Source organism: Bombina bombina, chromosome 9 (genome assembly GCF_027579735.1).
Source record: "Bombina bombina isolate aBomBom1 chromosome 9, aBomBom1.pri, whole genome shotgun sequence".
In the NCBI taxonomy this organism is placed as follows: domain Eukaryota; kingdom Metazoa; phylum Chordata; class Amphibia; order Anura; family Bombinatoridae; genus Bombina; species Bombina bombina.
In genome coordinates, this window is record NC_069507.1 from 255,172,305 (window position 1) to 255,195,517 (window position 23,213).

General features: G+C 40.6%; 1 protein-coding gene across 5 annotated transcripts in view; it reads left to right on the forward strand.

Moving 5' to 3' along the window:
• The window catches only part of LOC128640291 (extracellular matrix-binding protein ebh), a 125,010-nt gene that overhangs the window by 69,311 nt on the left and 32,486 nt on the right, over positions 1–23,213 (forward strand). For all 5 annotated transcript variants that reach the window (XR_008399320.1, XR_008399321.1, XR_008399322.1 and 2 more), the window contains exons 4-6: positions 3,164–3,243; positions 7,536–7,789; positions 21,072–21,232. Coding sequence is in view for 2 of the 5 variants with exons in the window: in XM_053692775.1 (XP_053548750.1) it covers positions 3,164–3,243; positions 7,536–7,789; positions 21,072–21,232 (495 nt within the window). In the remaining 3 variants the exon portion in view is untranslated. The remainder of the gene's footprint in view (positions 1–3,163; positions 3,244–7,535; positions 7,790–21,071; positions 21,233–23,213) is intronic.

Here is a 23,213-nt window from a genome sequence, read left to right on the forward strand (position 1 = left end):
GGGAGAAGGATGACTTGTTTGGGGAATAACATGTTAGGGAGAAGGATGATTTGTTTGGGGAATAACATGTTAGGGAGATGGATGACTTGTTTGGAGAATAACATGTTAGGGAGAAGGATGACTTGTTTGTGGAATAACATTTTAGGGAGAAGCATGATTTGTTTTGGGTATAACATTTTAGGGAGAAGGATGACTTGCTTGGGGAATAACATGTTAAGGAGAAGGATGACTTGCTTGGGGAATAACATGTTAGGGAGAAGGATGAATTGTTTCGGGAATTACATGTTAGGGAGAAGGATGACGTGTTTGGGGAATAACATGTTAGGGAGATGGATTACATGTTGGGGGAGAATGTAATAGACTGTGGGCCAAATGTACTAACAGGCGGGCAGCTTCTCAAATTGCAAAGCTGTCCGCCCCACTTTGCTACATATGGGCAGCCGATCTATTCATCCACTGGCACTATATGTATCATTATACACTCATGAGGGTATGTAATGCCTGCCCCATCAGTCGCTCATCCAATCACGCGACTGAAGGGTCTGTCAATCACCGAGAGCGAGCAAGGTGGCTGAGAGTGTAAGAAGCAGTGGTCTAATGAACGCTGCTTCTTAAATTATGGGAAACAGCTTGCTGCTTCGTACATGGAGCCCACCTTTATCTTCTGAGAGGAGAAGGGACACTTGTAAACTAAGAAACAATAAACAGACAGTTCCACCTTATAAAATTAGTCCACATATTTGTTTAAATAGCTGTGAATCGCCTAGATTACAAGTTTTGCGCTATAGAGGGTGCGAAACGAACGCAACAAAAGTTGCGTTATTTCACCATACATCGCGCTGCCATTACAAGTTTCTAAAAAGACGCCTTGTGCATGCAATATGGTGGCGATAGGCTCCATACTGCACAAAATCCAAAGGCTGAGAATACGTGCTCGTGCACACTTTCCCCATAGACATCAATGGGGAGAGCGTGTTAGAAAGCACCTGAAGCGCGGAATGGCGATCGCCGTAACACAACCCGATTGATGTCTATGGGGAAAAAAAGTTACATTTAAACCTAACACTCTAACATAAACCCCCATGTCTAAACACCCCTAATCTGTCGCCCCGAGATCGCGACACTGAAATAAAGTTATTAACCCCTAATCTACCGCTCCCGACATCGCTGCCATTAATTAAAGTTATTAACCCCTATTCCGCTGCTCCCCGACATCGCCGTTACTATAATAATGTTATTAACCCCTAAACCTCTGGCCTCCCACATCACCGCCACTAAATAAACCTATTAACCCCTAAACCGCCAGCCCCCCACATTGCAAAAAACTAAATTAAACTATTAACCCCTAAACCTAACAACCCCCTAACTTTATATTAAAATTATAATATCCCTATCTTAAAATAAATAAAAACTTACCTGTGAAATTTAAAAAAAAACTAAGTTTAAACTAACAATTAACCTAACATAACTATTATACTAAAGTTAAAATAACGACCAATTAAATAAACTAAATTACACATTAAAAAAAAAAACCTAACACTACTAAAAAAGTTTGTCTAAAATTACAAAAAATAAAAAATACTAAATTACAAAAATTAACAAACACTAAATTACAAAAAATAACAAACAAAATTATCCAAAATAAAAACAATTACATCTAATCTAATAGCCCTATTAAAAAAAAATAAATAAAAAAAACAATTAAAAGAAAAAACTCTAGCCTACAATAAACTACCATTTAGGCATTGCCCTAAAGAAATCATCTCTTTTACCTGTAAAAAATACAAAGACCCCCCAACAGTACAACCCACCACCCAACCAACCCCGCAAAATAAAAAACCTACCTCTATCAAAAACCTAAGCTAGCCATTGCCCTGAAAAGGTCCAAACCCTAATCTTAAAAAAACTAAAAAAAAAACTAACACTAACCCGCGACGATCCTTTTACAGTTTATGAAGTCTGGACATCTAGTCTTCATCTAGGCGGCGAGGTCTTCATCCAGACAGCGTCTTCTATCTTCATCCCGGCTGCATTTTCTATCTTCATCCTGGTGGTGTGGAGCGGGCCCATCCTTGAAGACATCCGGAGCGGAGCGTCCTCCTCATACGGTCATCTTCAATGCAAGGGAGCCTTTTCAAAATGGTGTCCCTTGCATTCCTATTGGCTGATTTGATTTTTAAAAATTCAAATCAGCCAATAGGATGAGAGCTACTGAAATCCTCTTGGCTGTTCAAATCAGCCAATAGGATGAGAACTACTAAAATTCTATTGGCTGATTTGAATAGGCATTGATGTGGGAGGCCAGAGGTTTAGGGGTTAATAACTTTATTTAGTGGTGGCGATGTCAGGGAGCGGCGGAATAGGGGTTAATAGCTTTATTATAGTGTTGGCGATGTTGGTGTGCGGGGGAAAATCGGTTAATAACTTTAATATAGTGGCGTTGATGTTGGGAGTGGCAGATTAGGGGTTAATAAGTTTTAAATAGTGTTTGCGATGCGGGAGGGCGGCGTAATAGGGGTTAATAGGTAGTTTATGGGTGTCAGTGTACTTTGTAACAATTTAGTTATGAGTTTTGTGAAACATTTTTGTTGCTCAAAACTCATAACTACTGCTTTCAGATAGCGGAATGGATCAGTAACTGCAATAGGGGTAATATTTTGATTTCTTTATTGGGGACACTGAGGGTAAAATTAGTGATGTTGCAGCGTTTTTGGATTAATGATTCTGCCTTCACTTTAATCACTTAATAACAAGTGTCTTAAAGGGTGTGTCAAGGTACTAAAATAAGCAGATGGGAATGAGGTGAATATAGGATATATTAACTAGCAATAATATCAGAGTTAATCACTATGACCTAAATTTACTAACATTAAGGGATGAGAGGTAATTGGTATTTATGACTCATCACCATATAGATGTAAATTCATGAGGACAAGAGATGAATGAAGAAGACCTGTAATTAGTATATGTTGTGTCATTGGACAATGTATACTCTTTGTAAAGTTGTACATTTTAATCTTTATTGGGATCTAAATTGGATGGGATTTTGGCTCAGCAGGCAATAGTTATGGGATCTGAGCTATTAACATCATTTTGTATCACATCTAATCCCTATTGCCTTGTTGTGTCCTCTGCATTAATGGGTTATTAATGTTCCTTTCAGAGAGAAACGAGTCCCAGGACACAAACCCACAGATACCTCCAGCAGCCTCTGTCGCAGACACTCCAAGCTCTTTAACGCCTGTAAGTGACCTCTGTGACCTTCTCACCTGCAGGTTTACACACTGAAGCTGCACCCACATTATCTTTATTGCTGGACTTACAGCTGATCACTTGTGAAACCTGATTCCAGCAATGTGTTCAAAGGGCAGGGTTTGTTTATGGTATCTACTGTATTTAGCTTGTGCACATGATCTGTGGTAGGTGCGCTTGTTTCCATGAAATATCCTCAGGAAGGGTCACTCGTTTTCAGCCCTTCATCAGTAAAGGTTTATCAGGTTCGCAGTTACTAAGTTTAAAGGGACAAGAAATGTCTTTGTTAAAAAATGAAAAGTTTAAGTTGCAAGTTTCAAGAATTAATACCTGTCCTTTCCCACTGTTTTATGCTAAAAGGGACATAAAGCTGTTCTTTAATGAAAATGCTCTAATGCATAAGGGTTGAGCATATCATTAAAGGGACAGTAAACAGCTTGTAAGTACAACACATTTCTGTTGTGCTCCTATAGAATAACAAATCAGCTTAATATTTTTACAACAAATTAGCATCCTTTTTACTGCAGTTATTTTTTAATAGCCAAACTCTATTTGGAGGAGCCAATCTGAGCTTCAGTCCTCAGACAACAAGAATAATCACTGTTATAAAGTTATTATAATGTATATTGTTTTGCATGTATTATCAGTTAACAGCAAGATATGTAGCAGGGTTAGCCTTGGTAAGTCAGCAGATGCTTTTCCAAGGTCTCAGAGTTAGAAATTGCTTAATTTTCATTGCTAAATTACATGAAAAGGGACAAATAAATAATGGAAATATATTGCAAAGTTGTTTCATTCTGCATAACTAAACATTTTATATAAAAATCTCAAGTTGGTTACTGTCCCTTTAAGGTCACTACTTTTTCTGAGCTGAACACAGCTGCTGAGCCAGTCAGGAGTGGCACATGTGTGTAACAGCCAATCACTGTTCATGTTTAGCTCTCCCCAGATAACAAGTGGAGTGCTTTTTTATGCTTCTGCTCGAGCCTTAACTACGCTAGAAGTAAGCTTTTTGCGCTCGTCGGGTTGAGCTCGTATTATGAGTTTAAAGTAAAAATGTATCGCTCCCATGCTGACCCAATGTGCACAAGAATCCGAACTTACAATGTTGTGTGCGCAATAACCTATTCCCCCATAGGAGTCAATGGAGGAAACAAAAGTGGAAAAAAACACCCACTCTCTCGCTAACCTGAACTCATATTCTCAGGTGCGCTAAACCCAACATAAAAATATGAACATTTCCCATTCCAATGTTCTTCACATAGAAGAATATGTTCTATGTATTCATATATATATTTCTACATATATCTGATGGCATTTTGGTACAATATATCTACACCTACTGTCTTCTCATTCACTGCTGTCTTCCCAAGGCTAACCCTGTCACATATATTTCCTTAATTGGCTTCAGCAGATAACAACTGCAAAACAATGCATTTTATACTAACATAATGACTGTGACTAGCCTTATTGTCCACAGACTAAAGCAAATGGTCTGGGGGAGTTTGATTATTAAAAAAAAAACAACTGCAGCAAATAGTATGTTAATTAGCTTTAAAAATGTGTAGACTTGGCTGTGTTATTCTATAGCAACACAACAAAAATGTCTGTAAATTGAAGGTGTTTAAGTTGCAGGGTATGAACAGTTATATGCAAACAATAGTACAATTGTAACATTCCCTTATTCCAGAATTATTTCCCTTTAAAGAGACAGTAACACTTTGTAATGACATCATTCTTTCTGCTGCCTTACAATGGATTAACATACCAGCAGCGTCTAACACTATTAGGACAGATTAACTCCTTCTCTGCTGCAATTGTTTTTCAATGGTCAAACTCCACTTTCCTTATAAGGAGGAACCTTGAGCCTGGAGATGGCAGAGCTTGCCACTGCCATTGTGTTAACAAAACCTCTCTTGTTTGACCTTAGCAGGAAAGATAAGCTACCAAACAGCAAATTAAGGAGAAATATGAGACAGTGTTAGGATTGTGGGGTCTACCATGTGTTCTTTCACTTTTTAGGACTGGAAAAATCAACAATAATCAGGAAAAGCAAACAAAATAAATAATGATGTAAAATGCAAACTTGTTTTACTAGGCATAATTAACTATTTTATATTACAATCTCCTAGAGTTTCCTATCTCTTAGAGCTCAATTTATCAATCCATGGTGGACAGGGGTGGACATATTTGCCCCTGTCTGCCTGACCTCTCCTCTGGCGGCAGCAATCTGCTGCCCGCATTTAACATTGCACGCAAGTGTTTCTTTGCACCCTGCCCACGCACAGCCAATCACACGCGGGCTAGAGCTGTTAATCTCCCCAGTCGGAAGAGAAAGAAAAAGACACTCAATTCAAAATTAAGCTTCCATGATTCAGATAGCATGCCGTTTTAAAAACGTTCTAGTTTGCTTCCATTATATATGTATATGCACAATCCAACAGATCTAGAGCACAAAGAAAAATGGCCCAAAATAGTGTGAAATCTTCAATAACAAATGTATTGTTCCGCAGTCTTTGGGAACATGGTTTGTCCCGGAGTTCTCTGTCTCATGCTCCTGGGCTTGAACGATCGGGAGCACGAGACAGAGACACAATCTGGTTCCCAAGGACTGAGGAGTCAACTTATATCTATGCCTTTTGTCCACTGTTTGTGAGTACAATATGATTTTACAATAAATTTGTTATTGAAGATTTTTACACCATTTTGGGCCATTTTTCTTTGGGCTCTAGATCTGTTGGATTGTGCATTGTTCGTTTTAGCTGCAGGATGAGTAGCCGTTTGTAGGAGCAGCAGAAAAAGCCCATTAGAATTATATTTTTATTGAAGAACTGTGCATTATTACCCCCTTTAGGGAGAACTATGGTACTGCAACAATATATCTGCACCACCATATTAAATATGACTTTACATTTTTGTTTATTTTGGACTGAAGCACTTTGATTTTTTTGTTGTGTTATCATATATGTATATGCGTTTGTGATTGGCTGATAGATGTCACATGATACAGGGGCAAGGAAACTGGAAGTAACTTTCACATTTGTCAGATTTGGAATTTATTACATTGTCCTTTTATGATGCATTTGTTAAATATGCAAAACTGTATTTAATGGTAATTGAAGCATGTACAAGATATACTTTTACGTGGAAAACAGTTTAGACTGATGCATATTTGTGCACTCATACCTAAGGACTAGAGTTGCTAGCTGTGCTTCATAAAAATACCCGACAACCTATAGGTGACTGGCACAGGTGGTAGGTGGTGTCACACAATGCCCCCTAAAAGCTTAAAGGGACATTAAACCCAATTTTTTTCTTTCATGATTCAGATAGAGAATATGATTTTAAACAACTTTCTAATTTACTTATATAATCTAATTTGCTTCATTCTCTTGATATTCTTTCCTGAAAAGCATACCTGGATATGCTCAGTAGCTTCTGATTGGTGGCTGCACGTATTTGCCTCGTGATTGGCTCACCAATGTGCATTGCTATTTCTTTAATAAAAGATATCTAAAGAATGAAGCAAATTAGATAATAGAAGTAAATTGGGATGTTGTTTAAAATTGCATTCTCTGTCTGACTCAAGAAAGAAAAATTTGGGGTTTAATGTCCCTTTAACCGTATGCCTCACCCTTTTATCACCGTCTATACATTTCACAACTGAGAAGTCTTTTTTTATACCCTTGGTTGCCAGTAACACATGTATATAGTAGGGATTTGACCCCTTAACTGCCAGGAGCACACACACACAGATGATTTAACACCCCATGGCTGCCTGTAACACACACAGTGTTACTTCTTTTCTGGTAATATTTGTAATAATAGAGGCATAGAAGGCCCTTTACATTTAGCTGCCACTTAGAGGACTTCAAGAATATGGTATTTTTGTATAGATTTTACTGGACAGCCTGCTAAAATACTGGACTGTCCAGTTAAATTCTAGACACTTATCAACCCTAACTAAGGACAGATTTCTCACCAGCTGATAGGAACAACTCCCACAGTCTTGGTAATAACAAAAACGTTTTGGGGGTGAAATTCTTTCTTTTAGAGGCAACACTGAAAAATATATTTTACTGTCCCTTTAATATAGATTAAAAAACACTAACAAGTAGATGATTTAACATTTTGTAGGATGTGTGTAGTAAATTAAAAAATAAACTTTAATATGTTTATTCTATTATGTTACCTTTAGTGTTTTTCATTATTAGTAATTTAACGTTTTAAAAACATGTTTTACAATATCCTTTGAATTAATGTTCCATTGTTGTCCATCTCAGCCAGTCTCCTGTACCAAGAATACAGCGATGTGGCACTCAACAAGGAAATCCAAAGGTACAACTCTCAGGACTCTCCTTCAGAAGAGAAGGACCCTGGCTCCCCAAGGTTGCGCAGGAGACTGATGTCTTCCCAGGATTCTTACCTGCAGCGCCTGTCAATCTCCTCTGCAGACTCCTTGTGGCAGGACATTCCGGCAATACGGAGCAGCTCAACCTTTCTCTCAATGTCCCGAGAGAAGCAGAAACTGCAGGAGGTGAGAGATACAGGGAGGGTTTAGATCCATATTACAGTAGCACTGGGTGAGCGCTAGTAAATAATGCACAGGGCGAGAGTGTCAGGTGTGGGGACAGCTGAGCAGTGACAACGATTGCAGATGGGGGATTGTGTCATAAAGGATTGTTACAGTTTTTAGTCCATGACATCTAGGACAGACAAAGCTTAAGAGATGAAAGTACAAAGGTGATATTTAAATATTTACTAGTGCACTTGGGGTCTGATCCAATCCATTATAAAAAGTATGTGAACTGTATCATAGATTGTTGCAGGGTTTTCAGATTTGAGGTCATTCCAATCCATTAGAAAATCCAGTTATTGTGTAGCTCTTCAATAGTTTCCCAATGTGTAAAAAAAAAAAAAAAGACTTTGCAGAATATATGAATTATTTATTTTGCCTTGTTTTACTGTAATTTAACCCTGTTTTTACAGTTCTGAGAATTGGTAGTGTACAGACTTAAACCAGCCCTACTAAATATTTGTCCCTAACTGGCCTCAGCAGAAGTGATAACATACTGGAAAACAACGCAAGTTAGAGCTTGTCATTTTGCACTACAATATCCCGTTAACTAAATCAAATTACTGCACTAATAGATTTGTACCACAAAAAGCCAAATGTCACCTAAGTAGGAAGTTTTAACTCTAGTGGATCAGAATGAACCCTGTGCGTCTTCACTTCCCTCTGAGACAAATTCTGACTGTATACAAAATCCTGCTATTTTTAATGGAGAAATTAGTAGACAAATATGTTATAGTTTACAACTGGAATATGTTTTTCCTCTGTGAGTCATCTCTCTGTGTTTCGCTCCCTGTTGTCTCTCAGGGTTTTTTTTTTCTTTTAATTTCCTCTATATAACCCCAGCTTTCTTTCTTAAAGGGACATGAAACCAATTTTTTTTCTTTCATTAATCAGAACATACATTTTAGACAACTTTCTAATTTACTTTAAAGGACCAGTAAATACAGTAGATTTGCATAATCAACAAATGCATGATCAAAAGAAAATGCAATAGCGTTTAATCTGACAAATTTCAAAGTAATGTCCATTTCCACTCCTCCTGTACCATGTGACAGCCATCAGCCAATCACAAATGCATATACATACCATGTGACAGCCATCAGCCAATCACAAATGCATATACGTATATCCTGTGAATCCTTGCACATGCTCAGTAGGAGCTGGTGACTGAAAACGTGTAAATTTAAAAAGACAGTGCACATTTTGTTAATGAAAGTAAATTGGAAAGTTGTTTAAAAATGCTGCTCTATCTGAATCATTAAAGTTCAATTTGACTTAAGTGTCCCTTTAATTATCAAATTTGCTTCATTCTCTTGGTATCCTTTGTTGAAGGAGCAGCAATATACTACTGAGAGCTAGCTGAACACATTAGTAAGACAATAAGAGGTATATATGTACAGCCACCAATCAGCAGCTAGTTCCCAGCTCCTGAGCCTACATAGGTATGCTTTTAAATTATTGACAGCACGCTCCCGTGCTTGTAACTCTGACTGCAAGAAGAACTGCGCATGTGCAACTCGCTACGCTGTTTGCGCATCAGAAACAGTAAACAGTGATTTCTGCTGCACAAACGGTGTAGCGAGTTGCGCCGTTCTTCTTGCAGTTAGAGTTACAAGAACGGGAGCGTGCTGTCTATACTTTACATGGGCGCATGGTGAGGCTCTGATTGGCTAAAACAACTGCCAGTCAAGGAAGCCAAAGAGAAATTCTGTGACAGAGGCTGCATTACAGCAGTTACCGGAGCCGGACAAAAACCTTAATTATTACCGGTAGATTGGAGCTTTTAATGCTAAAAGCAGATCGATGTGTTAGTTAGCGCAGGAGCTTCAGTACATGTGACTTTATGCTGCAGAGTTTACCGTCACTTTAACTACCGATCCTTAAACTGGACATGACAAGCTCAATGCGTTTCTCCCGGAGTACCCTCTTTTTTTGCCAAGAGCAATAGGAACAGCAGTGATTTAGAGGTTAAAAAAGTAAATGATTATAACAATGTTGGTTGTGTAAATCTGGGGACTGGATAGTGAAGGTGTTATCTATCTTTTTAAACCATAAAAAAACAAGTTTACTGTTTCTTCAATAGTGATGTCGTGAATAGTTCGCCGGCGAATAGTTCCCGGCGAACATAGCATGTTCGCGTTTGACGCGGCGGGTGAACATATGCGATGTTCGATCCGCCCCCTATTTGTCATCATTGAGTAAACTTTGACCCTGTATCTCACAGTCTGCAGACACATTCCAGCCAATCAGCAGCAGACCCTCCCTCCCAGACCCTCCCAGCTCCTGGACAGCAGCCATTTTAGATTCATTCGGAAGCTGCATTGTTAGTGAGAGGAGGGACAGTGTAGCTGCTGGTTATTTAATAGGGAAATTGATAGCTAGGCTAGTGTATTCAGTGTCCACTACAGTCCTGAAGGACTCATCTGATCTCTGCTGTAAGGAAAGCACCCCAAAAAGCCCTTTTTATGGCTAGAACATAATTTTTTAATTTATTTTTTCCTGTGTAATCTAATTGCAGTTGCCTGCCTGCCAAGCCACTTGCCCAGTGCCACCACTCATATCTGGTGTAACAGTAGTGTAAATTAAAAAAAAAACTTTTTTGACTGTGAAACATCAGTCTGCTAGTGTAATCTAATTGCAGTTGCCTGCCTGCCAGTGTGTGTGCCAGGCCCACTTGCCCAGTGTCACCACTCATATCTGGTGTAACAGTAGTGTAAATTTAAAAAAAAAAAAAAATTTTGACTGTGAAAAATCAGTCTGCTTGTGTAATCTAATTGCAGTTGCCTGCCTGCCAGCGTGTGTGCCAGACCTACTTGCCCAGTGCCACCACTCATATCTGGTGTAACAGTAGTGTAAATTTAAAAAAAAAAAAAACTTTTTTGACTGTGAAACATCAGTCTGCTTGTGTAATCTAATTGCAGTTTCCTGTCTGCCTGCCAGCGTGTGTACCAGGCCCACTTGCCCAGTACCACCACTCATATCTGGTGTAACAGTAGTGTAAATTTAAAAAAAAAACGTTTTTGACTGTGAAACATCAGTCTGCTTGTGTAATCTAATTGCAGTTGCCTGCCTGCCAGCGTGTGTGCCAGGCCCACTTGCCCAGTGCCACCACTCATATCTGGTGTAACAGTAGTGTAAATTTAAAAAAAAAAACTTTTTTGACTGTGAAACATCAGTCTGCTTGTGTAATCTAATTGCAGTTGCCTGCCTGCCTGCCAGCGTGTGTGCCAGGCCCACTTGCCCAGTACCACCACTCATATTTGGTGTAACAGTAGTGTAAATTTAAAAAAAAAAAACTTTTTTGACTGTGAAACATCAGTCTGCTAGTGTAATCTAATTGCAGTTGCCTGCCTGTCAGTGTGTGTGTCAGGCCCACTTGCCCAGTGCCACCACTCATATCTGGTGTAACAGTAGTGTAAATTTAAAAAAAAAAAAATTTTGACTGTGAAACATCAGTCTGCTTGTGTAATCTAATTGCAGTTGCGTGCCTGCCAGCGTGTGTGCCAGGCCCACTTGCCCAGTGCCACCACTCATATCTGCTGTAACAGTAGTGTAAATTTAAAAAAAAAAAACTTTTTTGACTGTGAAACATCAGTCTGCTAGTGTAATCTAATTGCAGTTGCATGCCTGCCAGCGTGTGTGCCAGGCCCACTTGCACAGTGCCACCACTCATATCTGTTGTAACAGTAGTGTAAATTTAAAAAAACACACGTTTTTGACTGTGAAACATCAGTCTGCTTGTGTAATCTAATTGCAGTTGCCTGCCTGCCAGCGTGTGTGCCAGGCTCACAGCGTATACTGTGCCCACTTGCCCAGTGCCACCACTCATATCTGGTGTAACACTAGTGTAAATTTAAAAACAAAAAACTTTTTGGACTGTGAAACATCAGTCTGCTTTTTTGTGTCAGGCTCACAGCTTATACTGGGCCCACTTGCCCAGTGCCACCACTCATATCTTGTTTAATAGTAGTGTAAGTGTACATTTAAAAAAAAAAAACTTTTTGGACTGTGAAACATCAGTCTGCTTTTTTGTGTCAGGCTCACAGCGTATACTGTGCCCACTTGCCTAGTGGCACCACTCATATCTTGTTTAATAGTAGTGTAAGTGTACATTTAAAAAAAAAAAACTTTTTAGACTGTGAAACATCAGTCTGCTTTTTTGTGTCAGGCTCACAGCGTATACTGTGCCCACTTGCCCAGTGCCACCACTCATATCTTGTTTAATAGTAGTGTAAGTGTACATTTAAAAAAAAAAAATTCTGGACTGTGAAACATCAGTCTGCTTTTTTGTGTCAGGCTTACAGCGTATACTGTGCCCACTTGCCCAGTGCCACCACTCATATCTTGTTTAATAGTAGTGTAAGTGTACATTTAAAAAAAAAAAATTTTGGACTGTGAAACATCAGCATGTTCGCGTTTGACGCGGCGGGCGAACATATGCGATGTTCGATCCGCCCCCTATTTGTCATCATTGAGTAAACTTTGACCCTGTATCTCACAGTCTGCAGACACATTCCAGCCAATCAGCAGCAGACCCTCCCTCCCAGACCCTCCCAGCTCCTGGACAGCAGCCATTTTAGATTCATTCGGAAGCTGCATTGTTAGTGAGAGGAGGGACAGTGTCGCTGCTGGTTATTTAATAGGGAAATTGATAGCTAGGCTAGTGTATTCAGTGTCCACTACAGTCCTGAAGGACTCATCTGATCTCTGCTGTAAGGAAAGCACCCCAAAAAGCCCTTTTTATGGCTAGAACATAATTTTTTAATTTATTTTTTCCTGTGTAATCTAATTGCAGTTGCCTGCCTGCCAAGCCACTTGCCCAGTGCCACCACTCATATCTGGTGTAACAGTAGTGTAAATTAAAAAAAAAACTTTTTTGACTGTGAAACATCAGTCTGCTAGTGTAATCTAATTGCAGTTGCCTGCCTGCCAGTGTGTGTGCCAGGCCCACTTGCCCAGTGTCACCACTCATATCTGGTGTAACAGTAGTGTAAATTTAAAAAAAAAAAAAAATTTTGACTGTGAAAAATCAGTCTGCTTGTGTAATCTAATTGCAGTTGCCTGCCTGCCAGCGTGTGTGCCAGACCTACTTGCCCAGTGCCACCACTCATATCTGGTGTAACAGTAGTGTAAATTTAAAAAAAAAAAAAACTTTTTTGACTGTGAAACATCAGTCTGCTTGTGTAATCTAATTGCAGTTTCCTGTCTGCCTGCCAGCGTGTGTACCAGGCCCACTTGCCCAGTACCACCACTCATATCTGGTGTAACAGTAGTGTAAATTTAAAAAAAAAACGTTTTTGACTGTGAAACATCAGTCTGCTTGTGTAATCTAATTGCAGTTGCCTGCCTGCCAGCGTGTGTGCCAGGCCCACTTGCCCAGTGCCACCACTCATATCTGGTGTAACAGTAGTGTAAATTTAAAAAAAAAAACTTTTTTGACTGTGAAACATCAGTCTGCTTGTGTAAACTAATTGCAGTTGCCTGCCTGCCTGCCTGCCAGCGTGTGTGCCAGGCCCACTTGCCCAGTACCACCACTCATATTTGGTGTAACAGTAGTGTAAATTTAAAAAAAAAAAACTTTTTTGACTGTGAAACATCAGTCTGCTAGTGTAATCTAATTGCAGTTGCCTGCCTGTCAGTGTGTGTGTCAGGCCCACTTGCCCAGTGCCACCACTCATATCTGGTGTAACAGTAGTGTAAATTTAAAAAAAAAAAAATTTTGACTGTGAAACATCAGTCTGCTTGTGTAATCTAATTGCAGTTGCGTGCCTGCCAGCGTGTGTGCCAGGCCCACTTGCCCAGTGCCACCACTCATATCTGCTGTAACAGTAGTGTAAATTTAAAAAAAACAAACTTTTTTGACTGTGAAACATCAGTCTGCTAGTGTAATCTAATTGCAGTTGCATGCCTGCCAGCGTGTGTGCCAGGCCCACTTGCACAGTGCCACCACTCATATCTGTTGTAACAGTAGTGTAAATTTAAAAAAACACACGTTTTTGACTGTGAAACATCAGTCTGCTTGTGTAATCTAATTGCAGTTGCCTGCCTGCCAGCGTGTGTGCCAGGCTCACAGCGTATACTGTGCCCACTTGCCCAGTGCCACCACTCATATCTGGTGTAACACTAGTGTACATTTAAAAACAAAAAACTTTTTGGACTGTGAAACATCAGTCTGCTTTTTTGTGTCAGGCTCACAGCTTATACTGGGCCCACTTGCCCAGTGCCACCACTCATATCTTGTTTAATAGTAGTGTAAGTGTACATTTAAAAAAAAAAAACTTTTTGGACTGTGAAACATCAGTCTGCTTTTTTGTGTCAGGCTCACAGCGTATACTGTGCCCACTTGCCTAGTGGCACCACTCATATCTTGTTTAATAGTAGTGTAAGTGTACATTTAAAAAAAAAAAACTTTTTAGACTGTGAAACATCAGTCTGCTTTTTTGTGTCAGGCTCACAGCGTATACTGTGCCCACTTGCCCAGTGCCACCACTCATATCTTGTTTAATAGTAGTGTAAGTGTACATTTAAAAAAAAAAATTTCTGGACTGTGAAACATCAGTCTGCTTTTTTGTGTCAGGCTTACAGCGTATACTGTGCCCACTTGCCCAGTGCCACCACTCATATCTTGTTTAATAGTAGTGTAAGTGTACATTTAAAAAAAAAAAATTTTGGACTGTGAAACATCAGTCTGCTAGTGTAATCTAATTGCAGTTGCCTGCCTGCCAGCATGTGTGCCAGGCCCACTTGCTCAGTGCCACCACTCATATCTGGTGTAACAGTAGTGTAAATTTAAAAAAAAAAAAATTTCGACTGTGAAACATCAGTCTGCTTGTGTAATCTAATTGCAGTTGCCTGCCTGCCTGCCAGCGTGTGTGCCAGGCTCACAGCGTATACTGTGCCCACTTGCCCAGTGCCACCACTCATATCTGGTGTAACAGTAGTGTAAATTTAAAAACAAAAACTTTTTGGACTGTGAAACATCAGTCTGCTTTTTTGTGTCAGGCTCACAGCTTATACTGTGCCCACTTGCCCAGTGCCACCACTCATATCTTGTTTAATAGTAGTGTAAGTGTACATTTAAAAAAAAAAAATTTTGGACTGTGAAACATCAGTCTGCTTTTTTGTGTCAGACTCACAGCGTATACTGTGCCCACTTGCCCAGTGCCACCACTCATATCTTGTTTAATAGTAGTGTAAGTGTACATTTAAAAAAATAAAAACTTTTTGGACTGTGAAACATCAGTCTGCTTTTTTGTGTCAGGCTCACAGCGTATACTGTGCCCACTTGCCCAGTGCCACCACTCATATCTTGTCATACCTGATGTTTTAAAGCACGTTATTCCAAAACAATTTAGGAATGTTAGGTGATTTATGCCCTTTATGGATTAAAACCAGACTCTGCATCAACTATGTAATTTTCCGTGGGAGTTTTGCCATGGATCCCCATTCGGCATGCCACAGTCCAGGTGTTAGTCCCCTTGAAACAACTTTCCCATCACTATTGTGGCCAGAAAGAGTCCATGTGGGTTTTAAAATTCGCCTGCCCATTGAAGTCTATGGGGTTCGCCGGTTCGCAAACTTTTGCTGGAGTTCGCGTTTGCAGTTCGCGAACCCAAATTTTTAGGTTCGCGACATTACTACTCTTCAATAGCTGTGTATCTTGCAGCGGTGAAGGAGAGTTACAGACATACAGTGCAGGGCTCAGTAAAATAAGCATTGCAAGTATATTAAATGTATGCGGTAACAATTGTAATCAAATTCCGCATAAAAACTCTTATTAATAGTGCACATTATAATTTGTATAAAAACCTACAGACAAATATACATTTTCATTAAGCCACAAGACTCTTATTTAACAGCTGTACTTACTGTAAACTGTAAACTTGTATTTAACATACAATGTCATTCCCAAGTGTTTCTTATATTCCTATTGTAAAATGAGTTTTACAGTGAGCGTAACAGGAACGTTCCCTATTGTAAAATGAGTCTTACAGTGAGCGTAACAGGAACGTTGCCTATTGTAAAGTGAGTCTTACAGTGAGCGTAACAGGAATGTTCCCTATTGTAAAATGAGTCTTACAGTGAGCGTCAGGAACGTTCCCTATTGTTTAATGAGTCTTACAGTGAGCGTAACAGGAACGTTCCCTATTGTAAAATGAGTCTTACAGTGAGCGTAACAGGAACGTTCCCTATTGTAAAATGAGTCTTACAGTGAGTGTAACAGGAACGTTCCCTATTGTAAAATGAGTCTTACAGTGAGCGTCAGGAACGTTCCCTATTGTAAAATGAGTCTTACAGTGAGCGTCAGGAACGTTCCCTATTGTAAAATGAGTCTTACAGTGAGCGTCAGGAACGTTCCCTATTGTAAAATGAGTCTTACAGTGAGCGTAACAGGAACGTTCCCTATTGTAATATGAGTCTTACAGTGAGCGTAACAGGAACGTTCCCTATTGTAATATGAGTCTTACAGTGAGCGTAACAGGAACGTTCCCTATTGTAATATGAGTCTTACAGTGAGCGTAACAGGAACGTTCCCTATTGTAAAATGAGTCTTAGAGTGAGCGTAACAGGAACGTTCCCTATTGTAATATGAGTCTTACAGTGAGCGTAACAGGAACGTTCCCTATTGTAAAATGAGTCTTACAGTGAGCGTAACAGGAACGTTCCCTATTGTAAAATGAGTCTTAAAGTGAGCGTCCGGAACGTTCCCTATTGTAAAATGAGTCTTACAGTGAGCGTAACAGGAACGTTCCCTATTGTAATATGAGTCTTACAGTGAGCATAACAGGAACGTTCCCTATTGTAATATGAGTCTTACAGTGAGCGTAACAGGAACGTTTCCTATTGTAATATGAGTCTTACAGTGAGCGTAACAGGAACGTTCCCTATTGTAAAATGAGTCTTACAGTGAGCGTAACAAGAACGTTCCCTATTGTAAAATGAGTCTTACAGTGAGCGTAACAGGAACGTTCCTTATTGTAAAATGAGTCTTACAGTGAGCGTCAGGAACGTTCCCTATTGTAAAATGAGTCTTACAGTGAGCGTAACAGGAACATTCCCTATTGTAAAATGACTCTTACAGTGAGCGTAACAGGAACGTTCCTTTGTCATACATGAAGGTTTCATACATGCGGCATCATAAACATTAAAGGGATATGTGTTATGGTATAACCCGGATACCAAGGGCTAATACCAGATGAAAGATGTCCTGAATATGGGATCAGCAACACACAACCCAGCTAATTCCCCCCAAACATGAGACCAAGCTCCATATTGAAGGTAAAAACAGAATGTGCTTTATTGAGGGCTATATGCCCAGTATTTATGCAGGTTTGAGACCAGATGGGGGTTGGAAGTATTGTACATAGAGGGAAGAACCCCTTTTGCATGATACAATAGAATTACGTTACTTAAGCAGATAAACAATTTAAACACAAGAAAACAATGGAGTCCTTCTTATCACCTAGCAGTCTGACTCTAGATGTGATTAAACAATGTGAATGCTTATCACATAAACCTAATTACAATACACAATAGATGCTGCCAGGAAACCTGTCTTTAGAAAATAGCTTCTCAAAGCTGAACAAAGTTAACCCTTCGAGTACTGACAGAGGGGTCTGTCACATGGCTCCCTCCTGGTGGGACACTCCGGCAGACCCGGCTTGACCCTTTGGCGGGTCAACTTGCGGATGACCGGACTAGGAGGTGGTAAGCATGTCAGTTTGCTGGGACAATCCATCTGTATTCCCGTTATGAGAGAGAATTCCTGTCCGTATAAATAAGGGTTCAACTTCTTCAGTGCCCAGATTAGGGCTAAACAGTCCTTCAAAATCTCATCGGCTTCTTTACGAGTTTTTTGTACCTGCTCTTTATAGGTATCCACAAACCCTTCATGCTGACGTAGGTTGCCCTTGAGTTGCTGCACCTCACTATGGGCCAGCGTCAGCTTCTCCTCCAGTGTTGCTAAGTTTGTCTTTAATGTTTCATGTTCCACTCTCAAGCTGGTGTTTTCTGCGGTCTGTCGGTGCAGCTTGTCTAGCAGAGATTCCTGTTCTAACCGCGCTTTTTCCTCTGCGCTCCTCTTCTCTCCCACTAGCACTGTTACGTGATTGTTTAACATGACCATTTCATCCTCTACGTGACTCTTCTCCTTCATCAGCGCATTGTAACGGGACTTCCACGTATCAATAGCGGATAGAGATTTACTGAGCTCAGCGTCCTGGGGTGGGTCAGTCTCTGCTGCACGGATCTGGGCATGGGTAGTCACAGGGTTAACATCGGCGGGACCCATAGGAGCGTAGGTAGAAACAAGGAGGGCCAAGTTATTTCCAAGGAGAACATCAGCTGGTAAGTCCTTCATGACCCCCACATTCACAGGTCTAGCGCCCACTCCCCAATCCAAATGTACCTGGGCAACAGGTAGGCGGAACACAGTGCCCCCTGCTACCCTCACAGCCACAGTGTCTCCATGGTAGCACCAGTATCCCGTAAACCACTGACCTCCTTCTCATTCACTTTAACGAGTTGACGGTTATTCCGGTGGGCAGCTTGCACGGGGTCTGCTTCATGTAGGATGCCCCAGCATTCTTGCTCCTCTACGTAGTGGGCCGCAGGCTGAGGGTTATGTGGGATTCCGCCGGCGGGTCTTCTCCAGGACTGTGCTTGGTTCGCTGCATTTAGGGGACACTCTGGTGTTTTGTGCCCTAGTTGCTTACATCCAAAGTACCGAATAGGTTTTGAGTAGCCCTGTGAATTGCACCGGGCTCTCTGAGGATAGTTCATGGCTGGAGGCCGTGTGGTAGAGCGGTGCGCCGGGGGTTGGTAACTAGTAGCTTCTGGGGTGACTGTGGGTCGGTACTCCACTCTGGCAGGGGGCTTAGTGGTAGCAGTGTCCAGTTTGCGGGCATCCGTATACTCATCTGCCAAGCGAGCCGCTTCATGCAGGGTGGAGGGTTTACGGTCCCGAACCCATTCTCGAACTCCTGCGGGTAACTTGTCGAAGCAATGTTCCAACATGAATAGCTGCAGCACCTCTTCCCCAGATACGGCTTGGCACCCCGCTATCCAGTGAGCTGCTGTGCGGTGCACCTTACATGCCCACTCAACGTAGGAATCTCTAGCTAGCTTAACAGTGTCTGTGAACCGTCTCCTGTATGCCTCCGGTGTAACCGCATACCTGGAGAGCAGAGCCTCTTTTACAGCATTATAATCCCCGACTTCCTCATCTGGAATGGCCCGAAAAGCCTCGCTGGCCCGGCCGGATAATGTTCCGGATAATATCATGACCCAGTCCTCTGCGGGTACCTTGTGTAGTGCACATTGCCTCTCAAAATCCGCAAGGTACCCATCAATCTCTCCTTCTGTTTCCAGGAAGTTTTTAAAAGCTGCAAAATTTACTTTTCTCTTTTCCACTGGGGTTGCTGTGACTTGGGCTGCTGCAGCACCGCTTTGGCGAAGTAGGTTGGCCTCCACAGCTGCTATGACCCGGTCGATCATTTCCGCAGATGGGTTGGGGCCATAATGTGCCAGTCTTATTTTGACCGCCCGGTCAAAGCTTGCTTCTTCGGGGGTTATGTCTGATATGCTGGGCCCATTGGTTCCTACGGTCCCTGGTACTCTTTCCATCTTGGTCAGTATTGTAATAATCTCCCTCTTCCTGAGGTTACTGGCTTGTGTAGTTGCTCTTTTGGGCGATGAGGATCATCCCGTCGCTTGCCACCAATTGTTATGGTATAACCCGGATACCAAGGGCTAATACCAGATGAAAGATGTCCTGAATATGGGATCAGCAACACACAACCCAGCTAATTCCCCCCAAACATGAGACCAAGCTCCATATTGAAGGTAACAACAGAATGTGCTTTATTGAGGGCTATATGCCCAGTATTTATGCAGGTTTGAGACCAGATGGGGGTTGGAAGTATTGTACATAGAGGGAAGACTCCCTTTTGCATGATACAATAGAATTACGTTACTTAAGCAGATAAACAATTTAAACACAAGAAAACAATGGAGTCCTTCTTATCACCTAGCAGTCTGACTCTAGATGTGATTAAACAATGTGAATGCTTATCACATAAACCTAATTACAATACACAATAGATGCTGCCAGGAAACCTGTCTTTAGAAAATAGCTTCTCAAAGCTGAAAATAGTTAACCCTTCCAGTACTGACAGAGGGGTCTGTCACAATATGAAACCCAAACAAAAGATATTTTGTGACTCAGACAGAGCATACAATTTACTTCTATTATCACATTTGCTTCTTTCCTATAGTATTCTTTGGTGATGAGATACCTAGGAGGTGTTTGGAGCACTAAATGGCAGGAAATAGTGCTGCCATTTAGTGCTCTTGCACATTGATAACATTCTTGCAAAACTGCTGCCATATAGTGCTCCATACACGTGCACGCTCCTGAGCTTATGTCCCTGCTTTTCAACAAAAGAAACCAAGACAACGAAGATAATTTGAAAATAGAAGTTAATTAGAAAGTTGATTATTATTATTATTATTATCAGTTATTTGTAGAGCACCAACAGATTCTGCAGCGCTATTATTAAAATTGCATGCTCTATCTTACAGGGACATAAAACAGGTTGAGATCTGTGCATATCCCAAAAGGACAAATTAATTAAAAATAGTTTGCATAAAAATTGTTACATATTATATTTTGTCTCTATCCCAACTTGTTTTATGTCCCTTTAATCATGAAAGATAAATGTTGGGTTTCATGTCCCTTTAATCATGTTACTTCTGCTGATCTAACTGTTTTTTCTTGTAAGCTATGGAGTTTATTTCAAAATACACAACGTGCTTATAATGCTGAAAAGAGAGACGCGCTTTCGTAACTAAATTAATTCAAGATAAAGTGAAAAAAGTGTAATTTAATTTGTATGTGCTTATAAGAAGTGTTATTAGTAATGGACACTCCCTGACACTCTTCCTTGTGAGAATCTACATTCTAGAGAGCTTCATTACTTTCTATGGAACTCAGCTCGCCACTCACCAGGACTTCTCAGGTTCCACTCCCTTTCTTAGAAAATGCTGTGAGGTTGCGCGTGTGAGGGTCATCATGATATTTTCACCATGCTGTTTAGATAATCAGGCCCATAATCTCTACTCTATTATCTTCCATTTCCCCAAATGTGTCTTTTACTCTCTGTTGTGTTCACTCATTCTTGCCCACTGCCCATATTGTTTGAGGTGTCTTACTCTACCTGTCATATCTCATTTGTCTTCTTAGGCTAAATTTGAGCTCATCATGTCTGAAGCACTGTATCTGCGCAGCTTAAACATTGCGGTGGACCATTTTCAGCACAACCCTGAGCTTCATGACGTCCTCAGTGCCCAGGAACGACAGTGGCTCTTCTCCCGTTTGTCTGAGGTGCGGGATGCCAGTTCTGAGTGAGTAGCTTACATTACCATGTTCTCTGTATATAACATGCATTGCCACCTTTTGCTTCTCTAGCACACTCTTATCTCTCACATAACCTCATCCTTTTAGGATCCCTACCAGGAATACATTTTTTAAATATATTCTGAAAATATATATAATATTTGCTCTACAGATATATATTACCATATTCTGCACTAAACCCACTTCTCATTTCCACACCTCCTAACTAGACCAGTTTGTGATAAGCACATAAGGACCTTCTCCCAACTAGACCAGTTTGTGATAAGTCTATAAAGATCATCACACAACTAGACCAGTTTGTGATAACCACATATAGACCCTCTCCCAAATAGATCAGCTTGTGATAAGCACATATAGACCCTCTCCCAACTAGATCAGCTTGTGATAAGCACATATAGATCCTCTCCCAACTAGACCAGTTTGTGATAAGCACATATTGACCTTCTCCCAACTAGACCTGCTTATGATAAGGACATATAGCCCCTCTACCAACTAGACCAGTTTGTGATAAGCACATATAGACCTTCTCCCAACTAGGCCAGATTTTTAAAAGCACATATAGACCTCTCAACTAGACCATTTTGTAATAAGTACATATAGACCTTATCTCAACTAGACCAATGTATCATAAGTACATATAGACCCTATCCCAACTAGGACAGTGTGTGCTAAGCAAATATAGACCTTCTCTCAACTAGACCAGTTTGTGATGAGCACATATAGACCCTCTCCCAACTAGACCAGTTTGTGATAAGCACATATAGACCTTCTCTCAACTAGACACGTTTGTGATAAGCACATGTAGATCTTCTTTCAACTAGACCAGTTTGTGATAAGTCTATATAGATCATCACACAACTAGACAAGTTTGTGATAAGCACATATAGACCTTCTCCCAACTAGACCAGTTTGTGATAAGCACATATAGACCCTCTCCCAACTAGACCAGTTTGTGATAAGCACATAGACCCTCTCCCAACTAGACCAGTTTGTGATAAGCACATATAGACCCTTTCCCAACTAGATTAGCTTCTGATAAGCACATATAGATTCTCTCCCAGCTAGACCAGTTTGTGATACGCACATATAGACCTTCTCCCAACTACATTGGCTTGTGATAAGCAGATAGAGCTCCTCTCCCAACTATACCTGCTTGTGATAAGCACATATAGCAGCTCTCCCAACTAGACCATTTTGCTATAAGCACATATAGACCCTCTCTCAACTAGACCATTTTTTAATAAGCACATATAGAGCTTCTCTCAACTAGAACATTTTGTAATAAGCACATATATACCCTCTCTCAACTAGACTGGTTTGTGATAAGCACATATAAATCTTCTCCCAATTAAACCTACATGTGATAAGGACATGTAGCCCCTCTACCAACTAGACCAGTTTGTGATAAGCACATATAGACCCTCTCTCAACTAGACCAGTTTGTGATAAGTGCATATAGACCCTCTCCCAACTAGCCCAGCTTGTGATAAGCACATATAGACCTTCTCTCAACTAGACCAGTTTTTGATAAGCACATATAGACCTTTCGTCAACTACACCATTTTGAAATAAGCACATATAGACATTCTCTCAACTAGGCCAGTTTGTGATAAGTACATATAGACCCTCTCCCAACTAGGCCAGTTTGTGCTAAGCACATATAGACCCTCTCTCAACTAGACCAGTTTGTGATAAGCACATATAGACCTTCTCTCAACTGGACCAGTTTGTGATAAGTACATATAGACCTTCTCTCAACTAGACCAGTTTGTGATAAGCACATATAGACCTTCTCTCAACTAGACCAGTTTGTGATAAGCACATATAGACCTTCTCTCAACTAGACCAGTTTGTGATAAGCACATATAGACCTTCTCTCAACTAGAACAGTTTGTGATAAGCACATATAGACCTCTCAACTGGACCAGTTTGTGATAAGCACATATAGACCATCTCTCAACTAGACCA